Here is a 17,000-nt window from a genome sequence, read left to right as displayed (position 1 = left end):
CTAGTCATGTTCTAAACTTAGTCGTCCCTATAAATTAGTAAATCCTCAAAGGTCGAACAAAGGGCTCCAAGAGAAAAAGAAGCCGAGTCTTAATTAAGGGGAGACGTACTTTGTTCTAGGAAAGGTGTTGTATCATACCATCATATAAACTCGTCTATCGACATATTATAAATTATTTATTTGCAAATATTTTTATATTATTTTTAAAAATTCACGAGTATTTTTTAAACTTGGTATTTACAACAAAAATATTTTTTAAAAACTATAAAAAAAAAAATTACCGGATTTTTAAAGTTTCTTAAGATATTAATAAAAATTTTAAAGATTTAAAATATTTTAAAAGTTAAAAGGATATTTTTAAAATTATTTAAAAAATTTTAAGTGTATTTTTTAAATTAAATATTTAGAGTGAGTGTATGTTTAATTTTTTTTTTTTTTTAATTTTTAATTGTGCTGTAAGGGTAAAAACTTTATTTTAAAAAATGTCTAAAGCGGGACCACTAACACAACTATTTATAGGATAGTCCCTACACATCATTAAATTGCAAATTAGACCCTAAAATGAAATTTATTTTCATTTAAATACTTTGTTTTCTCCGTCTCTCAGTTTCACGTCCCGGAGCTCCTCCAGACACGTGGGACTCACCACTCCTAATCTGTCGTACAATTTCTCTCCATTTTCTCGCGATACATTGCTCTAATTCTCTTCGCTCGTGAACCATTCCTCTTTCTAGCTTTATATGTCCCTCACTCTCCACGTGGTACTAATCAAACCACGTCGTACTAAGCGTACCAGGTAAGCAAGAAGATCCCAGCCGTTGATTTAATATACAACATTAAAATAAAATAAAAAACCGCAAAAATTTGTGATTGGCTGGAAAGGTGGTCCCCGCAAGATAGAAATTATTACGATGTAGCACTTTAACGGTTACTAAACAATGATTACTTATTATAGTAATTGCGGTGGACACTCAACGGTCGCCGTCTGATCATTCCGCATCGCGAGAGTGTGGTCCCCGGTGGACCCCACCTTACCATTAAAATATCATTTACTAATTTTAAAAACATGTTTATATAAAATATAATAAAAAATATAAGAATTTAAATAAAAATAACACTTTGTATTTTAAAATTATTATTCCTAATATTAATACCTTTATTTTATTATATTAGTTGTTTATTTCAATTAATTATTATTGGATTTTGTCGGAAACTGTCACATGCGAATTCCAATCTGCCGTACGTTGTTGAGTGTATCGAAAGAATGTGTGTTTTTTTTTTTTTTTTTTTTTTTAAATAATTAAAATTATTGAATAAGAATATTATTGACGTTTTAAAAATTTAAGGATATTTTTTTAATTAACTACACAAAAATTTGATTTTTTTATATATTAATTTAACCTTTTAAATATAATAAGTGTTTTTAATTAAAAAGAATTCAATGATTGATATATTAATCCTAATGGGATCAAATTAAATTTACCTTTTTTTAGTATATCGTTAAATTGTATTAATTTCCATCATAACTTTCAATTTCACAAAATTCACTCCAAATTCAATAATTATTGCAATTTTTTTTTTCAATAATTCAACCATTAATTTTAGCAATTTTTTTTTTAAAAAAATGTAAAACCTTTCACAAACGTATTAATTTTAATAAAATAAAATTTTGCATAAAATTAATTTTGTTTAAGAAAAAAAATTAATGTCCGAAAAATTTGCCAAAATTTAAGAATTTCAACAAAAAAAAATTAATTAATTAATTAATTATATATATATATATATATATATATATATAATTTTACCTCAATTTGAGGTGCAAATGGAAGAAACTAACAAATTAAAATAAAGTAAAAAACAAAATAATTAAAACCAACTTAATCATTTTGTTTTTTATTTTTTAATTTTTTATGGTAATTTTCTAAAGAATATATTTAAACTTTTAGTCAAAATTTAAAAAAAAAAAAATAATTTTCTCAATAATGATTAGTTTTAAAGTACATTCGAGTTATCAAACAACGGTTGGCTGGCTCGAAGTATAGTTTCATGACTAATCGTTGAGTAAAAAAACTTAGCTCAAAACAAGTAGGAATCTAAATTAAGTATGGGATGAAACAACGTTAATGTTTTTTCTTAAAATAAACACATAAAATTGTCACAAATTTTGACTTTAATCCAACAATAGTATTGACAAAAACATGATGGGTATTATAATGTACATTATTAATTAACGTACATTACATTATTAACACTTCTCCTCGAACAAAGTACGTCGTCCCTTAATCGATGCTCGACTCCTTTTTCTTTTGGAGTCCTTTGTTCGACATTTGAGGGTTCTATCGACATGACTAAGTTTAGGGCATGGCTCTGATAGAACATGACTCTCTACCATAGAGTGACATTGTCCACTTTGAGCATAAGCTCTCACGGGCTTCCCAAAAAGCTTCATTCTAGTGGAGAGAGTATTCCTTGATTATAAACTCATGATCATTCCTTAAATTAGTGGATGTGGGAGTCGGTTGAACAATTGAGTTGAGTCACGGGACAATCATGTTGTTTTGAGCCACATCATCTCTCAAGGATAATTTAATGAGTCACTAGACGTTAAAACACTATTCTCCTTTTTCTCTGTATTCGCCATTGAATGACTTATATCTTTTTGGCCTTGAGAAAAGCTTTTTCAAGCTCTCTCTCTTCTTCATCTCTTCTTATCACTTACTTTTCCGGCGAAGAACACCAAACTTCAACTAACCATGGAAAACCCTCCTTCCATGTCCTTCATCTTTCTCCTCTGCAATTTCTGTCTTTCAATGGCGGCTTTGAACGACGAGGGCACCGCCCTTTTCTCCTTCAAACAGTTCATCACAGAAGACCCAGACGGCTCCCTCAGCAACTGGAATTCTTCAGATCAAAACCCTTGTTCTTGGAATGGCGTTACATGCAATGATCTAAGAGTCGTTTCCCTTAGTATTCCCAAGAAGAATCTCAAAGGGATTCTCCCTTCTTCGTTGGGGATTCTTTCTCACCTTCGCCATGTGAATCTAAGGAACAATAAACTCCATGGAACTCTGCCATTGGAGCTTTTCCAAGCTAATGGAATACAGAGCTTGGTGATTTTTGGGAATTCCTTTTCTGGGTTTGTCCCAAATGATGTTGGTAAGCTCAAAAACCTTCAAATCTTGGATTTATCTCACAATTTCTTTAATGGGTCGTTGCCTGTTTCGTTGATTCAATGCACAAGACTTAGAATTCTTGATATTAGTCACAATAATCTTACCAATGCTCTGCCTGTTGGATTTGGTTCTAGTTTGAATTTCTTGGAAAAATTGGATGTTTCTCACAATATGTTCAATGGTTCAATCCCTATGGATATTGGTAATCTCTCTAGCTTACAAGGAACTGTTGATTTCTCATATAATTTGTTCTCTGGTTCAATCCCTGCTAGCTTAGGAAACCTTCCTGAAAAGGTTTATATTGATCTTAGTTATAATGATTTGAGTGGTTCAATACCCCAAAATGGTGCTCTTATGAACAGAGGACCTACTGCTTTCATTGGTAATCCTGGTCTTTGTGGACCTCCATTGAAGAATCCGTGTTCTTCGGAAGCTCCAGGCGCGAGTTCGCCGTCATCGTTCCCGTTTTTCCCGGATAATTCTCCACCTGGGAGGTCTGAGGGTGGTAATGGTAGTAAGTATGACAAAGGAGGGTTGAGTAGGAGCACGTTGGTTGCAATAATCGTCGGCGACATTATCGGTATCTGTCTGATTGGGTTGCTGTTTTCGTATTGCTATTCGAGGTTTTGGACTCGTAGAAATGGGAAGAAGGTAGACGAATCTAAAGATGGTTTTCAGAAAGGAAGAAGAAAGGATTGTCTCTGCTTTCAAAAGGGTGAATCCGAGAATGTTTCGGAGCATGTCCAGCAGTTTGATCTCGTACCTCTTGATTCAAACGTGACGTTTGATCTCGACGAACTTCTTAAGGCATCGGCGTTCGTTTTGGGGAAAAGTAGTATCGGGATAGTGTATAAAGTCGTGCTCGAAAATGGCCTCACTTTAGCTGTGAGAAGATTGGGTGAAGGAGGTTCACAAAGGTTTAAAGAGTTTCAAACTGAAGTTGAAGCAATTGGGAAGCTAAGGCATCCAAATGTTGTTGGCCTTAGAGCTTATTATTGGTCTGTTGATGAAAAACTGCTTATTTATGATTACATATCAAATGGAAGCCTTGCATTTGCCATTCATGGTACGTTTTCGTAACTTTCTTGCAGCTAGAACTTGATCGTTTATATGTTTTTGATTGTTCAAACGTTATCAGGGAAGCCCGGGACATCGTCGTTTACACCGTTACCGTGGTCTGTTCGGTTAAGAATCATGGAAGGTATTGCAAAAGGGTTGGTTTACTTGCATGAGTTTAGCCCCAAAAAGTATGTCCATGGCAATTTGAAGACGAACAACGTACTTCTCGGACACAACATGGTACCTCATATTTCAAATTTCGGGCTTGCTCGACTTGTTAACATCGCTGGAGGATCTCCGACTCTGCAATCGGGTCACTTGACAGACGAAAAACCCCACGAGAAACAGCTTAAGTCTGCAACTTCTGAAGCTAGTACATTCAGTTCTAATATGAATACTTACTACCAAGCCCCAGAAGCTTTAAAGGTCGTGAAGCCATCCCAGAAATGGGACGTTTACTCGTTCGGTGTGATATTACTCGAAATGATCACTGGAAGGTTGCCGATAGTTCAAGTTGGAGTGTCGGAGATGGATCTTGTTCAATGGATTCAACTCTGCATTGAGGAAAAGAAGCCGCTTTCGGATGTTATAGATCCGTCTTTGACACCGGACGACGATTCAGACGAGGAGATTATCACGGTTTTGAAGATATCTTTAGCTTGTGTTCAAAATAGTCCCGAAAGAAGACCGACGATGAGACATGTTTCTGATGCATTGAGTAGGATGGTTGTGAATCCAAAGTGAACAATGAATCGTTCATACTCGAAAGCTCGAGCTCCCTCATAAAGGGTTTGAAACAAAACTCTGGCTTTTCGTACGCTCGTGTAAATGAAGATGATTTATGTTCGTTCGAATGAAAACTCGTTAGAATTTGTTTTTCTTTTACTGTCTAGAAAGTTTGTTGAAGAAATGGGTGTGTTCTTCAGTTGAGCTTTAGAGTTGTTAAGAAGGCAGTGTTTGAAGTGGGAAATGGCTGACTTTTACATGAGCGTGATTGTAGGGACGAGCCCCTGCAAATTCTGCAGCCACTTTTGACTCATGCCCTCCAAGAAGATGCTCTAATAGCCCATTCTTTACCTCCCCAAGACATTTTTGCCAATCATTTCATTTCATTCAAACTTATTTTAAACAAAGACACGTTATATTATAATCGACTTAGACGAGATTCGAAGCTATAATCATAAAGGATATCATCTATTTTGGCCCGTTACGTATCGTTGTTAGTCTCATGATTTTAAAACGCGTCTAATAGGGAGAGGTTTCCATGTACTTTTGAGGAATGTTTCGTTCCCCTCTTCAATTGATGTGGTATCTCACAATCTACCCTCGTTAGAGACCCAATCGCTCGATGTCTTGCTCTGATACCATTTGTAATAGCCCAAGCCCACCGCTACACAGATATTGTCGCTTTGGCTCATTACGTATTGTTGTCAGCCTCACGATTTTAAAACGCGTCTACTAGTGAGAAGTTTCTACAGTCTTATAAGGAATGTTTCGTTCTCCTCTCTAACTCGTGTGAGCTCTCACAATCCACCCCTTTGGGGGCCAGCGTCCTCACTGACATACTGCTTGGTGTCTGTCTCTGATATTATTTGTAACAGTCCAAGCCCATCGCTTACAGATATTGTCTGCTTTGGTCCGTTACGTATCGCCGTCAGATTCATGGTTTTAAAACGCATTTACTAGGGAAAATTTTTCAATACCCTTATAAGGAACGTTTCGTTTTTCCTCTCCAACTGATGTGGGATCTCACACTCCACCCTCCTTGGAGGCCCAATGTTCTCGCTGGTATACCGCCCGGTGTTTGACTCTAATATCATTTGTAACAGCCCAAGCTCACCAGTAATAGATATTATTCGTTTTGGCTCGTTACATATCGCTGTCAATCTCATTATTTTAAGGCGTGTACCCTTATAAAGTTTGTTTCGTTAACCTCTCCAACCGATGTAGGATCTCACAAGAACACATACTCGAACTGAGCTTTAGTTGGTTTTTTGTTGTATGTATGATAAATATCTTATGCGACACCGTGTAGATGTATAATTTTATACGAGCTCGAATATACAATATAAAATTATTTATTGGAAGATGTTGCTTGAAAGGGTGCTTAGAATTAGGTCATTTGCCCATGAGAAAAGAAGCCTCCATTGTAGCACAAGATAAAATTCCATTGAGGTTCAATTTCCATGGAAATTTAACCTAATTTTGATGAAGGACAACAAAAGCCTCGTCTTTCCGAGCAATTCTTAGCCTCGTCACGCCTTCTACGAATTGCCTGTCCATTTACCAACAAAAGTAAACCGAATGAGAGAAGAGTTGATCATTAACTATAAACGGGACGAATCAACTAACAAATATATGATTGACAATAACACGGGAGGAACTTACTTCCATGGAATGTCACTGACACTCCTCCAATTCTCATCTCCATCTTTGTAGAACAAAGAGAATTCAGATTCTGTTTCGAATAGCTTCAATCCAAATTCACATTGTCGACCTGATAGAACAATATGAAACATACACATTAGAAGTTTGTCTAATTTTATCGAGACGATGGACAATCTCCCTAAATTTTGAAACATATCCGTACATACCAAACATGTCTTCGAGCTGAAGGGCAAGACCAGAATAGTAACCATGTTCAAAGATGCAAACTTTCCTGCCAACAATGACACCATCCATATTCACTTTCACATAACCCCGCCGCCGTTTGCTCTGCACCACCTCCGCCTCTTCCTCACACTCTTCTCCCTTCTGGTAGAGATCCGACAGCTGAGCCGCCGCCGCCACCCAATTCATCGCTTCAAAACGACCTTGAATCAGCAACAAAACCCAACAAAAAACAAAACAAAACAAAACATCTCACAATGTGGTCGTGGTCGGGGATGATGCTGAGGCTGCAAAGCTCTGAGGCTGAGCCCCAAGTCTATGAGGTGATCATGGTCTTCTTGATGAGCATAAGGGTCCATGGAGGAGAGGGCCTGAGAAAGTTTAAAGGAAAGGGTTAAGGAGGGGTTTGTATATATGTGTGTGTGTGGACTCTGGGGGACAAGAATGGGGTCTTCCCATTACTACTCATTCAAGCCTTGTTTATCTTGTTGTGTCATTGTGTGTGTGTGTTCCATGCAAGTTATGGTAAGCCAAACAAGGGCTATGGCTTGGCCACTTTGATGCTAACAAACATATGTTTTTGGATTCTTTGCTCTTCCACGTCTTTCGAGACAAAAACATAGTAGGCTGACTAAATGATTTTGGTGACTAGTCATACACTCTAGTTTTGACACAACATGAAAGAGTAAAGACCTATCTAAGAGAAAAACATGTAAAATGGGTTTGAAACGGGCATGTAGCTATAGACAACATGTCCTGGACAAGCATGATTGAGACATTCGACATGCAGCCATAGGCAAATACGCCTTGGACAAGCATGACCATGACACCCAACATCCTCACTAGCACACCGCTTGGTAACTTGCTCTGATACCATTTATAACAGCCCAAGCTCACTCTTAGCAACTATTGTTCGTATTGGCCAGTTATGTATCGTTGTGAGTCTCACGGTTTTAAAACGTGTATTAGAGAGATGTTTCCACACCCTTATAAGAAATTGTTCGTTCCTCTCTTTAATCGATGTGAAATCTCACAATCCACCCCTTGGGGGCTAGCATCCTCGCTGACACACTTCCCTGTGACTGGCTCTGGTACCATGATACCATGTGATACAGCACAAGCCCACTACTAGCAGACATTGTTCGTTTTGGCCCGTTATGTATCGTCGTCAGCCTCACAGTCTTAAAACACATCTACTAGAGTGAAGTTTCTACACCCTTATAAGTAATGTTTCGTCCTTCTCTCCAACGAATGTGGAATCTCACACATAGTGATTAGGATAGTGGAACATTAACGATTATTAAACTTAGTGTGTTTTATAGAACAAGACCCACCTATAACTTTGTTTTTTGTTTCGCCTAAAAGGTATCGTACTAATAGAGATATTGTTCCACTATTCTCGTGATCGAGACATTTGTCTACCCGTAACACGTTTCTTTACCATTTTGAACCCCTTTTGTTAACAAAAACAAATGTAAGACTAAGTGAAAAAGAAGGAAGGAGAGACAGAGGGAGAGGCAAGCATTTTTCTCTTTATCTCTTTTCATTAATAATGTTGTCGAGGAAGTAAAAGTAGTGGTAGCTTTTAAAGAACATAGTTGTCCCTTGTCAGTCAAATTAAATTTACCATTCAAACACTTTTCTGACAAAAGAAACCCATTCATATTTATTACAACAATGGATCCACTTTAGATTCTCTCACAAATCAGACACCCAAAGCTTCTGTCCCCCTCTGCCCTTTAGATTCTCTCATAAATCACAGACCATAGTTGTGACAGCCATGACATTGTCCCTAACTTGCTGATGCCCTGTCCAAGACATGTTTTTTTAGGAAGGATCCTACAATGTTTTGAAACCCAAGTAGAGATCTGAAGAGTGAAGCTCGTGTTAGAAGGACGGTTGTTGGTTCAATTAGGTGCGTGCCCTTCGGATTTGAATGTCTTTTCGCCGAAAAGAAAAGACTGATTATGGTGCGTAACTATGCCTTTGACTATGGAGATGGTGCAAAGTCGGAGTCGAGATGTGAGTACTCGGAGAAATTATTTGTGGGCAAGAATGTGTTGATGATATTTGTATGATTTCTCATCGGTTGGAGATGGGAATGAAACATGGGTTATAAGGGTGTGGAAATCTCTCCCTAACAGACGCGTTTTAAAACTGAGACTGACGGTGATATGTAACGCGCCATAGCGGACTATATCTGCTAGTGGTAGGATTAGACTATTACGAATGGTATTAGAGACAGATACTCGACGATATGCCAGCGAGGACGTTGACTCTAAAAAAGGGTGAATGAATGGTAAAATCTCACGGAAAGGGAACATTGCTCTCCCCAAAATATAGGCCCAAAAAGAGCATAAGCGAGGCCCATTTGGCCCATAATTAACATAACGGCCCAGCGTCGGCTTGGATTAAGCCCATAAGAAAATTACTCTACCCAAAACATAGGCCCAAAAAGAGCATAAGCGAGGCCCATTTGGCCCATAATTAACATAACGGGCCCAGCGTCGGCTTAGTATTAAGCCCATAAGTAAACCCGCTCTTCACACTGTACCGCCGAGCTTCGTCCCGCCGCGGTCCCTGGTTGTTGCCTGAGAAAGGAAAGCTTTCAAACGCCCTGCTCTTCAGCCGCCATCTCGTCTTTCCCTTCCAGACTCGAGCTTTCTCGGGGAAAACATGTCTTCCGGCGGCGGTGAGGTTGAAGTCAAGGATGTGTTTATAGGAGCAGGCTGTAACAGAATAGTGAACAACGTTTCTTGGGGAGCCTGTGATTTGGTGGCTTTTGGCGCTCAAAACGCCGTCGCTATTTTCTGTCCCAAGGTGTATATCTTATTACTAGCCACTTCCTCTTTCAATTTTTCATAACTGGAAAAATTCTTAACTATGCTTTCATTTTTGTTCTTAATTTTCGAAATTCACAGTCTGCACAAATATTGACGACTCTTCCCGGTCACAACGCCTCTGTAAACTGCACTCATTGGCTTCCAAGTAGCAAGTTTGCGTTCAGAGGTGAGATGAAGTTTTTCCCATTGTCATCATGTTGAATCAATGTGTGCAAACGTTTAATTATCTCCTCAGGGATCATATATTTCTTTTAGCTTGCTTGCCAAAAAAGACTAGCGTGTGAATCTGTGTTTGTTTCCCCCGTTTTTTAATTGTAATGAGCGTATCTTCTTGTCCTCAGCAAAGCATTTGAACTGTCATTATCTGCTTTCTGGTGATTCTGATGGTGCCATTCATTTATGGGAATTTTCGCTTCTGAACCAGAAGGTAATACCTTTTCTAAAGCTTCACTGAGTTCATTAATACTCATTTAAGTTCTAGGATGTATTGTTGAGTTTGTAATTTGTCTTGCCGCGTGATTTCCTCATCAGTTGGATTTATTGGAGTAAGTATATGGAAATGAAACGCTTATGCAATGTGGAAGTGTTCATAGGTGGATTGTTTTGATGTAATTGTATATATCTCTAATGTTCTAATGTAACTTGTGTATGTATAGTGGAGAAATGTTTTACAACTACCAAAATCACACAAGAAAGGCGTCACATGTATTACTGCACATATAATTTCTGAAACCGCGGCAATTGTTGCGTCTTCTTCTTCAGATGGTTCAGTTTGTGTCTGGGAGGTTTCTTTTCCGTCTACCAATGAAGGTAAGAAAGTAAGTTTTAAACAGTAATGTCTGTTTCTGCTACTGCAGGCTGTTATAGCTAACTAAAGATATTCCCCAGTAAATCAAACTGGCCTATGAGATTGTTTAAACTGGCCTATGGGATCCTTCTTCCTTTTGAATTTTTACTTGATTTACGCAATGGATATATATCATCTGAATATAAGCTTTCACCTTGACGTGAAACATTGAAACCTTTCTAAAAGACATGTTCTATGTCCAACATTTTTAGGTGATTGTACATTGCTGTTGCTTGACACACTCTTGGTTGGTTCAAAATCTATGGTGGCACTTTCATTAGCAGAGTTGCCTGGAAATGCCAATCATATGGTCTTGGCAATGGGAGGTTTGGATAATAAGATTCATCTATATTGTGGGAAGAGAACTGGAAAGGTACCTAGTTTGTACAGTACAAATTTTTATTCTATTTTCTTGTCACGAGCCATAAGCCATTTTGAGAGGCTCTTCTTTTTCTCCTTCAATGTACTTGTATGCAGTTTGTCAAGGCATGTGAGCTAAAAGGACACACGGATTGGATTAGAAGTCTGGACTTCTCTTTGCCCATATGCAAAACTGGAGAAGAAAATAGCATTATGCTTGTAAGTTCATCTCAGGACAGAGGCATACGCATATGGAAGATGGTTCTTCATGGTTCTTTGGCCAACATGAATGGAGGATGCAAAAAAGAGGAAATAAGTTTATCATCTTATATACAAGGTCCTATATTTACTTCTGGACCATCAACTTACCAGGTATCATTAGAATCTCTTTTGATTGGACATGAGGATTGGGTATATTCGGTCCAATGGCAGCCTCCTTCAGCAGCAGAAACAGAAGGGGTTCCCTGCTATCAATCTGAAAGTATCTTATCTGCATCTATGGACAAGACAATGATGATTTGGAAACCTGAAAAGACTTCTGGGATCTGGATGAATGTGGTTACTGTTGGAGAGTTAAGTCATTCTGCTTTAGGGTTTTATGGTGGGCATTGGAGCCCTAACGGAGATTCAATTTTAGCACATGGTTATGGTGGGTCTTTTCATCGCTGGAGAGATGTTGGTATCAGTTCAGGTAACTGGAAACCTCAAAAGGTTCCCTCAGGACACTTTGCAGCTGTCACGGATATTTCATGGGCCAGATCTGGTGATTATTTTGTTTCAGTCAGTCATGACCAGGTGAGGTGCAACTAATTTATCTAATCTTCCTTGTCATAATTCATAGCGTCCTTGATCCTGAATGTGAAAATTTTACCAATCTGCCTTGTATACATGTGATGTGTCATATGAAATTGTAGCTTATCAACCTGTTTGTTTCATCTCGCTAGCTGAGAAATGATTGAGATTTTCTGGTTCTCACCAAAAAGTAAAATAGGGTAAATGCACTTATTTTATACATGGTTGAAACTTGTAAATTTTGTTTTAACTGTGTGCGAAATTGCGTCTGAATATCTAAGATTGGGAAAATTAGCGAAAAAGAGAATTTTAAAGTAGGGAGAGTTCTGAAAAGGGTATGAGCCCATGAGGAGGGGGAAAAACTTAGCCTTTGGTGTGATCAATTGATGTATGGGACTCGTGATAAATAACTGGTTAGGGAAAAACCTTGGTTCCGGGGGAATATTTAGTAGTTAGATTATGAGTGCAACCATACTTTTTGGCTAGTCTATAGTTGGCTGAATAGGAGAGGCAAGGAGCTCCTCCCTTAGCTATGTACGTCTGTATGAATATATTGATGAATCCTCTTAGAATGAAATAATTTTGAATGGACTTACCATTTTAGATCTGTTACTTAATGTGACGTATATTGATGTCAATGTTTGCAGACAACTCGGATTTTTTCTCCCTGGAAAAATGTAAATTCTCTTGAAGGAGGTTCTTGGCATGAAATAGCTCGACCTCAAGTCCATGGGCATGATATTAATTGTGTCACCTTAATCCAAGGTAAGGGGAACCATCGCTTTGTCAGTGGAGCTGAAGAGAAAGTTGCTAGAGTCTTTGAAGCTCCATTATCTTTTCTAAAGACGTTGAGTCATGCCACACAGCAGAATTTTGTGGCCACGGAAGATCATCTTGTGGATGTTCAGATTTTGGGCGCTAATATGTCGGCTCTTGGGCTCTCACAGAAACCTATTTATGTTCACTGTGAGTCTTTCTTCAATCTTCCCCCCACGCTAGAGTGTGTTTATTCTGGATAATTATGATGTACAAGTATTTTTCAATATCTTCGGATCTACATGATTATGGAAGCTATATGAATTTTTAGCCTAAATACCATTTACCATCAGAGTAAGAAACTTAAGCTTGAGGCTTTTTCTTCAATGCTTTATTTGTTCACAGAGATCTTTCGGAATGTAGAACCATTGCTTGATGGTGAAATTTGTAATTCAACTTGAAGCAGTAATATCTTGGTTAATTGTTAATGACCCTTTGCAAAAAAAAATTCTGTTATATTATCACACAAAATTAACTATGGGAAAACTAGGGGGCAAGGGTGGATGCACTTGAGTACAATTGAAATGTTCTAATCAGTCAGTCATCTTTGTGCAGCTGCTAATAAGAATCCGGACAGGAGTGGAAATGAAGGTCTTGACACCCTTGAAACCATTCCCGATGCAGTTCCTGTTGTTCTGACTGAACCTCCCATTGAAGATCAACTAGCATGGCATACACTTTGGCCTGAGTCGCACAAACTTTATGGTCATGGAAATGAGCTATTTTCTCTTTGTTGTGATCACAAGGGGAAGCTTGTTGCTTCATCCTGTAAGGTATAATCTATCTGTTTGTTTATTTTTTTATTTATAGAAAATATCTATTCATTTCTATTTAAATGTTACCTGAAAAATGATGTCTTTCGTTTCTAATCTTGCATGAACAAAAGACAATAGTTTTATAGATGTTGTATCTAGTCATATTGTTGCTTTGCCTATTTATTTCTTTTATTTGAAAGGGTGAATGTTTTATTACTAAACGCATATAAAGTTCTTACAATTTAAATCGATTCACTATTTGACTAAGAATTTGTTAGCATGATTAAAAGTTTAATGTTCATTACAGCTAGAGGAAACTTAGTGCAAGAAGAGGGGTGATTTGGGGTTCTTAAGTATGATTATGATATTGAAGAGAGAAATTGTGGAGCCTATAATATTCACATTCCAAGGACACACTGCTTCGGGAAGAAATTGATTTGCTGCTTTAATCATCATAAGAGTTACGTGTAGTTTATACTAACTTGAAACTTTATAAAATGTACAGGCACAAACTGCATCAGTAGCCGAAATATGGCTTTGGGAAGTTGGTTCGTGGAAGGCAGTTGGTCGTCTGCAATCGCACAGCTTAACAATAACACAAATGGAGTTTTCCCGTGATGACAGCATGCTGTTGGCAGTCTCAAGGGATCGCCAGTTTTCTGTTTTTAAAATCCAGAGAACAGGTACCTCTGACCTACTTACAACATGTAAAGATCTATACTCTTTTTGTTAACGTTGCAAATCTCTGATCTTCAGAATGACTATCTTGAAGCAAATAACAGTTTCTTTCGGTCTGAGATAATTGCATAGACATTTTGACTATGGGAGACGAGTAAGCTAGCCCTCTATGGTTTGATGCTCTAAGATACCCCTCAAACTCTGAAATGATTTGATCCTGCGCTGTAACGGCCTAAGCCTACCGCTAGTAGATATTGCCCTCTTTGGGCTTTCCCTTTCGGGCTTTCCCTCTAGGTTTTTAAAATACGCTAGGGGAGGTTTCCACACCCTTATAAAGAAGGCTTTGTTCTCCTTCCCAACCGATGTGGGATCTCAAAATCCACTCCCTTTAGGGCCTAGCGCTCTCCCTGGCACTCGTTCCCTTCTTCAATCGATGTGGGACTCCCCATTCTACCCCTTTTGGGGCCCAGTGTCCTTGTTGGCACACTGCCTCGTATCTACTCTCCTTCGGCTTAGTCTCTCACTGTCACATCGTCTAGTGTCTAGCTCTGATACCATCTTTAATGCCCCAAGCCCACCACTAGCATATTTGTCCTTTTTGGACTTTCTCTTTTGGGCTTCTCCTCAAGGTTTTTAAAATGCGTCTTTCAGGGGAGATTTCCAAACCCTTATAAAGAAGGCTTCATTCTCTTTCCCAACCAATGTGGGATCTCAAACTCTGTCTAGGAAACTAATAGTATTTTAGATAAGGATAGGAATACGATGATAAAATCCCTATTAGCCAAAGGGATTTGCTATCACTTGGTGTGAATAAGTGCATATTTTAGTGACCAAAATAATTGGGCGGCAGGCACAAAATCTGACCAAACCAGGAAAACGCATCCAAGGGATAGAGCATCTGAAAATCCTTCAGCTCTTCTCCAACCTAGGTTTCCTACTTAGTGTGAAAATGACACCAATCCAGTGCGTTGGTCCCTCCCTTCATAAAGATGGCATCATAAAATTTACCACCCTTCCCACTTCCACCTTTTAGAACCCAATCTATGGTTCATAGAGACGCCCTCCATCTTATGAATCAAACCCATAACTACTAATGGGAAAAGCCATCTGGTTTCTGGTGCAAATGTTCTGTCATTCCGTATGAAAAATCCCTCTAATCTGAGGGTTTCCTCAAATTAGCTCCCTCCTCCCTCAAATGGAGGATCCCTTTAATTTAGTTGTGTGATTATATGGGATCCGATGTTATAGGAAATGTATTTTCCCCGGAAATTTGTATGTGCAGTTCATGATAACTTTAATTTGTTACGACTATTGGCTGTGAATATTATTTCTCTCAAACAACACATAGTACTTTGTTTTTTTAATATAATTATATGTTGAATCCGTTCAGGCTCTGATGAAATCCACCATGAGCTTATATCAAGGCAGGAGGCACACAGAAGAATCATATGGTCATGTTCTTGGAATCCATTTGGTCACGAGTTTGCAACAGGCTCTAGGGATAAGACTGTGAAGTTATGGACTGTGACACCTGATTCTTCAGTTAAGCAACTAGCAACTTTGTCACAGTTCAAATCTAGCGTCACCGCCTTATCGTGGGTCGGTCTTGATCCTGAGAGCAATGGACTCCTTGCAGTTGGAATGGAAAATGGCCTCCTTGAGCTATGGAGTTTATCTATCAAAAGAACTGAAGGAGTTGGCTCAAATGTGGTTGCTTCAGTCGTAAAACGTCTCGATCCATTTGTGTGCCACGTTTCCTCGGTCAACCGTTTGTCATGGAGGGAACCAGAGGAGGAGATCGAAGAGTGCAGGAAGCTGCAGCTTGCTTCCTGTGGGGCTGACCACTGTGTTAGAGTGTTTGAGGTAAAAGTTTCTGTATGAAAATGGATGTATTTTTGTATTATAGGATGAAATATTGCTTGTTTCTGTACATTATGGTCCCTTTCAATTTTGCCCCCCCGACAGAAAGTAGCTCTTTCAGAACTCATAAGTTAAAATATACTTCTTTTTTTCAATGTTGTATTTTGGGCTATTGATCCATATATTTACTTCCATTTCTGAACTTTTTTTTTTTGGAGGAAATAATTATCATTCAATCACTTCACTTCTAATCATCTTGCAAATCGCTCAAAAGCTGATTGAATAGAACTCATAAGTAAGCGAAAGTAGAACCAATAAAGGCACAAGACTCGTGACAAGCTAACAAGTTTCGTTGTTATGCTCCATGATATGTCCTTTCCGTTACTTGAAATAATAAGGGTTTTGAAAATATGTGTATAGAAATGTATTCATGAGCAACCTCTATCGCTATTGGAGTTAAATATGCATGCGAGCCCAACAAAATTGTATAGTAAATCAAGGGATTTAAAATTATTCAAATTTGGATCAATTCCTTAAAATCTATCGTCTAACTTGGGTTAGGGGTGACAGACTAATCAAATCGTCTAGTAGCTGGTTTCTTCCGAAATTTCCCTCAAGATAGCTGGAGCTTGCGAGTGAGCTCTATCAAGTAAAGCTAATGATTAGAGGCATCGTGGATGCAACGCCCTAGACCTATTCACAAACTTTAAATAGGTAGGACGACATAGCTGCTTTGTTGAGCCATGTCATAGAATCGAGAGCTCCATGTGGGCCATTTTTTGTAAGCAAAATTGGCGATGCGAGATGAATCAAAAGTTAGGTTACGGTGCCTAACTACACATTAACCTAGTTCCCATAGAGGGTGTTGGTTGATTAAGATAGCAAATAGCAGATACTGAATCAACTAAGGAGTGTGTAACAACTCACCTGCCGAATCAACTAGCCCCAAAAATGGATGATACTGAAGCGTCCGACCTATACCCGACCGTCAAAGCAAATGCTTGGCCCCGAACGGAACGGCCATTGGTGCAGATCTCGATGAAAGTAGCAAATATTCAAATGAAAACTTTGAAGGCCGAAGAGGGGAAAGATTCCATGTGAATGACACTTGCACATGGGTTAGTCGATCCTAAGAGACTGGGGAAACCAGTCACAAAATAACGCGAGCTTCGAAAGTGAATTGAGTTAAAATTCTTAAATCGGGATG

At 38.4% G+C, this 17,000-nt stretch overlaps 3 protein-coding genes across 3 annotated transcripts; 2 read left to right on the top strand and 1 right to left on the bottom strand.

Moving 5' to 3' along the window:
• Positions 1-2,733: 2,733 nt before the first annotated feature.
• On the top strand, positions 2,734-5,256 carry LOC111467447 (receptor protein kinase-like protein ZAR1). The gene is made up of 2 exons (XM_023112346.1): positions 2,734-4,239; positions 4,312-5,256. Exons 1-2 carry the CDS (start codon positions 2,754-2,756, stop codon positions 4,974-4,976), a joined length of 2,151 nt encoding a protein of 716 aa, XP_022968114.1. The 5' UTR covers positions 2,734-2,753; the 3' UTR covers positions 4,977-5,256.
• Positions 5,257-6,304: 1,048 nt separating this feature from the next.
• On the bottom strand, positions 6,305-7,227 carry LOC111467463 (auxin-responsive protein IAA32-like). The gene is made up of 4 exons (XM_023112369.1): positions 7,099-7,227; positions 6,827-7,033; positions 6,621-6,729; positions 6,305-6,507 (listed from the first exon to the last, which is right to left on the bottom strand). Exons 1-4 carry the CDS (start codon positions 7,199-7,201, stop codon positions 6,432-6,434), a joined length of 495 nt encoding a protein of 164 aa, XP_022968137.1. The 5' UTR covers positions 7,202-7,227; the 3' UTR covers positions 6,305-6,431.
• A 2,175-nt stretch (positions 7,228-9,402) lies between these two features.
• LOC111467402 (elongator complex protein 2) lies at positions 9,403-16,002 on the top strand. The gene is made up of 11 exons (XM_023112271.1): positions 9,403-9,662; positions 9,764-9,851; positions 10,027-10,112; positions 10,342-10,495; positions 10,745-10,905; positions 11,010-11,687; positions 12,332-12,650; positions 13,056-13,273; positions 13,761-13,938; positions 15,324-15,854; positions 15,915-16,002. The coding sequence occupies exons 1-10, from the start codon at positions 9,519-9,521 to the stop codon at positions 15,812-15,814; spliced, it is 2,517 nt and encodes an 838-aa protein (XP_022968039.1). The 5' UTR covers positions 9,403-9,518; the 3' UTR covers positions 15,815-15,854; positions 15,915-16,002.
• Positions 16,003-17,000: the final 998 nt, after the last annotated feature.

The sequence above is a fragment of the Cucurbita maxima genome, unplaced genomic scaffold (assembly GCF_002738345.1).
Source record: "Cucurbita maxima cultivar Rimu unplaced genomic scaffold, Cmax_1.0 Cma_Scf00034, whole genome shotgun sequence".
NCBI classification, from domain to species: domain Eukaryota; kingdom Viridiplantae; phylum Streptophyta; class Magnoliopsida; order Cucurbitales; family Cucurbitaceae; genus Cucurbita; species Cucurbita maxima.
Note: the sequence above shows the minus strand (reverse complement) of the source record. Positions and strands in the feature narration are given on the sequence as shown.

Coding starts and splice junctions, on each gene's coding strand:
- LOC111467402 (XM_023112271.1), top strand. CDS start 9,519: ATGTCTTCCGGCGGCGGTGAGGTTGAAGTCAAGGATGTGTTTATAGGA. Junction 9,663..9,763: donor TCGCTATTTTCTGTCCCAAG/GTGTATATCTTA, acceptor CGAAATTCACAG/TCTGCACAAATATTGACGAC. Junction 13,939..15,323: donor TTTTAAAATCCAGAGAACAG/GTACCTCTGACC, acceptor GAATCCGTTCAG/GCTCTGATGAAATCCACCAT.
- LOC111467463 (XM_023112369.1), bottom strand. CDS start 7,201: ATGGACCCTTATGCTCATCAAGAAGACCATGATCACCTCATAGACTTG. Junction 7,034..7,098: donor TCCCCGACCACGACCACATT/GTGAGATGTTTT, acceptor GTCGTTTTGAAG/CGATGAATTGGGTGGCGGCG. Junction 6,508..6,620: donor GTCAGTGACATTCCATGGAA/GTAAGTTCCTCC, acceptor GTAAATGGACAG/GCAATTCGTAGAAGGCGTGA.
- LOC111467447 (XM_023112346.1), top strand. CDS start 2,754: ATGGAAAACCCTCCTTCCATGTCCTTCATCTTTCTCCTCTGCAATTTC. Junction 4,240..4,311: donor CCTTGCATTTGCCATTCATG/GTACGTTTTCGT, acceptor AAACGTTATCAG/GGAAGCCCGGGACATCGTCG.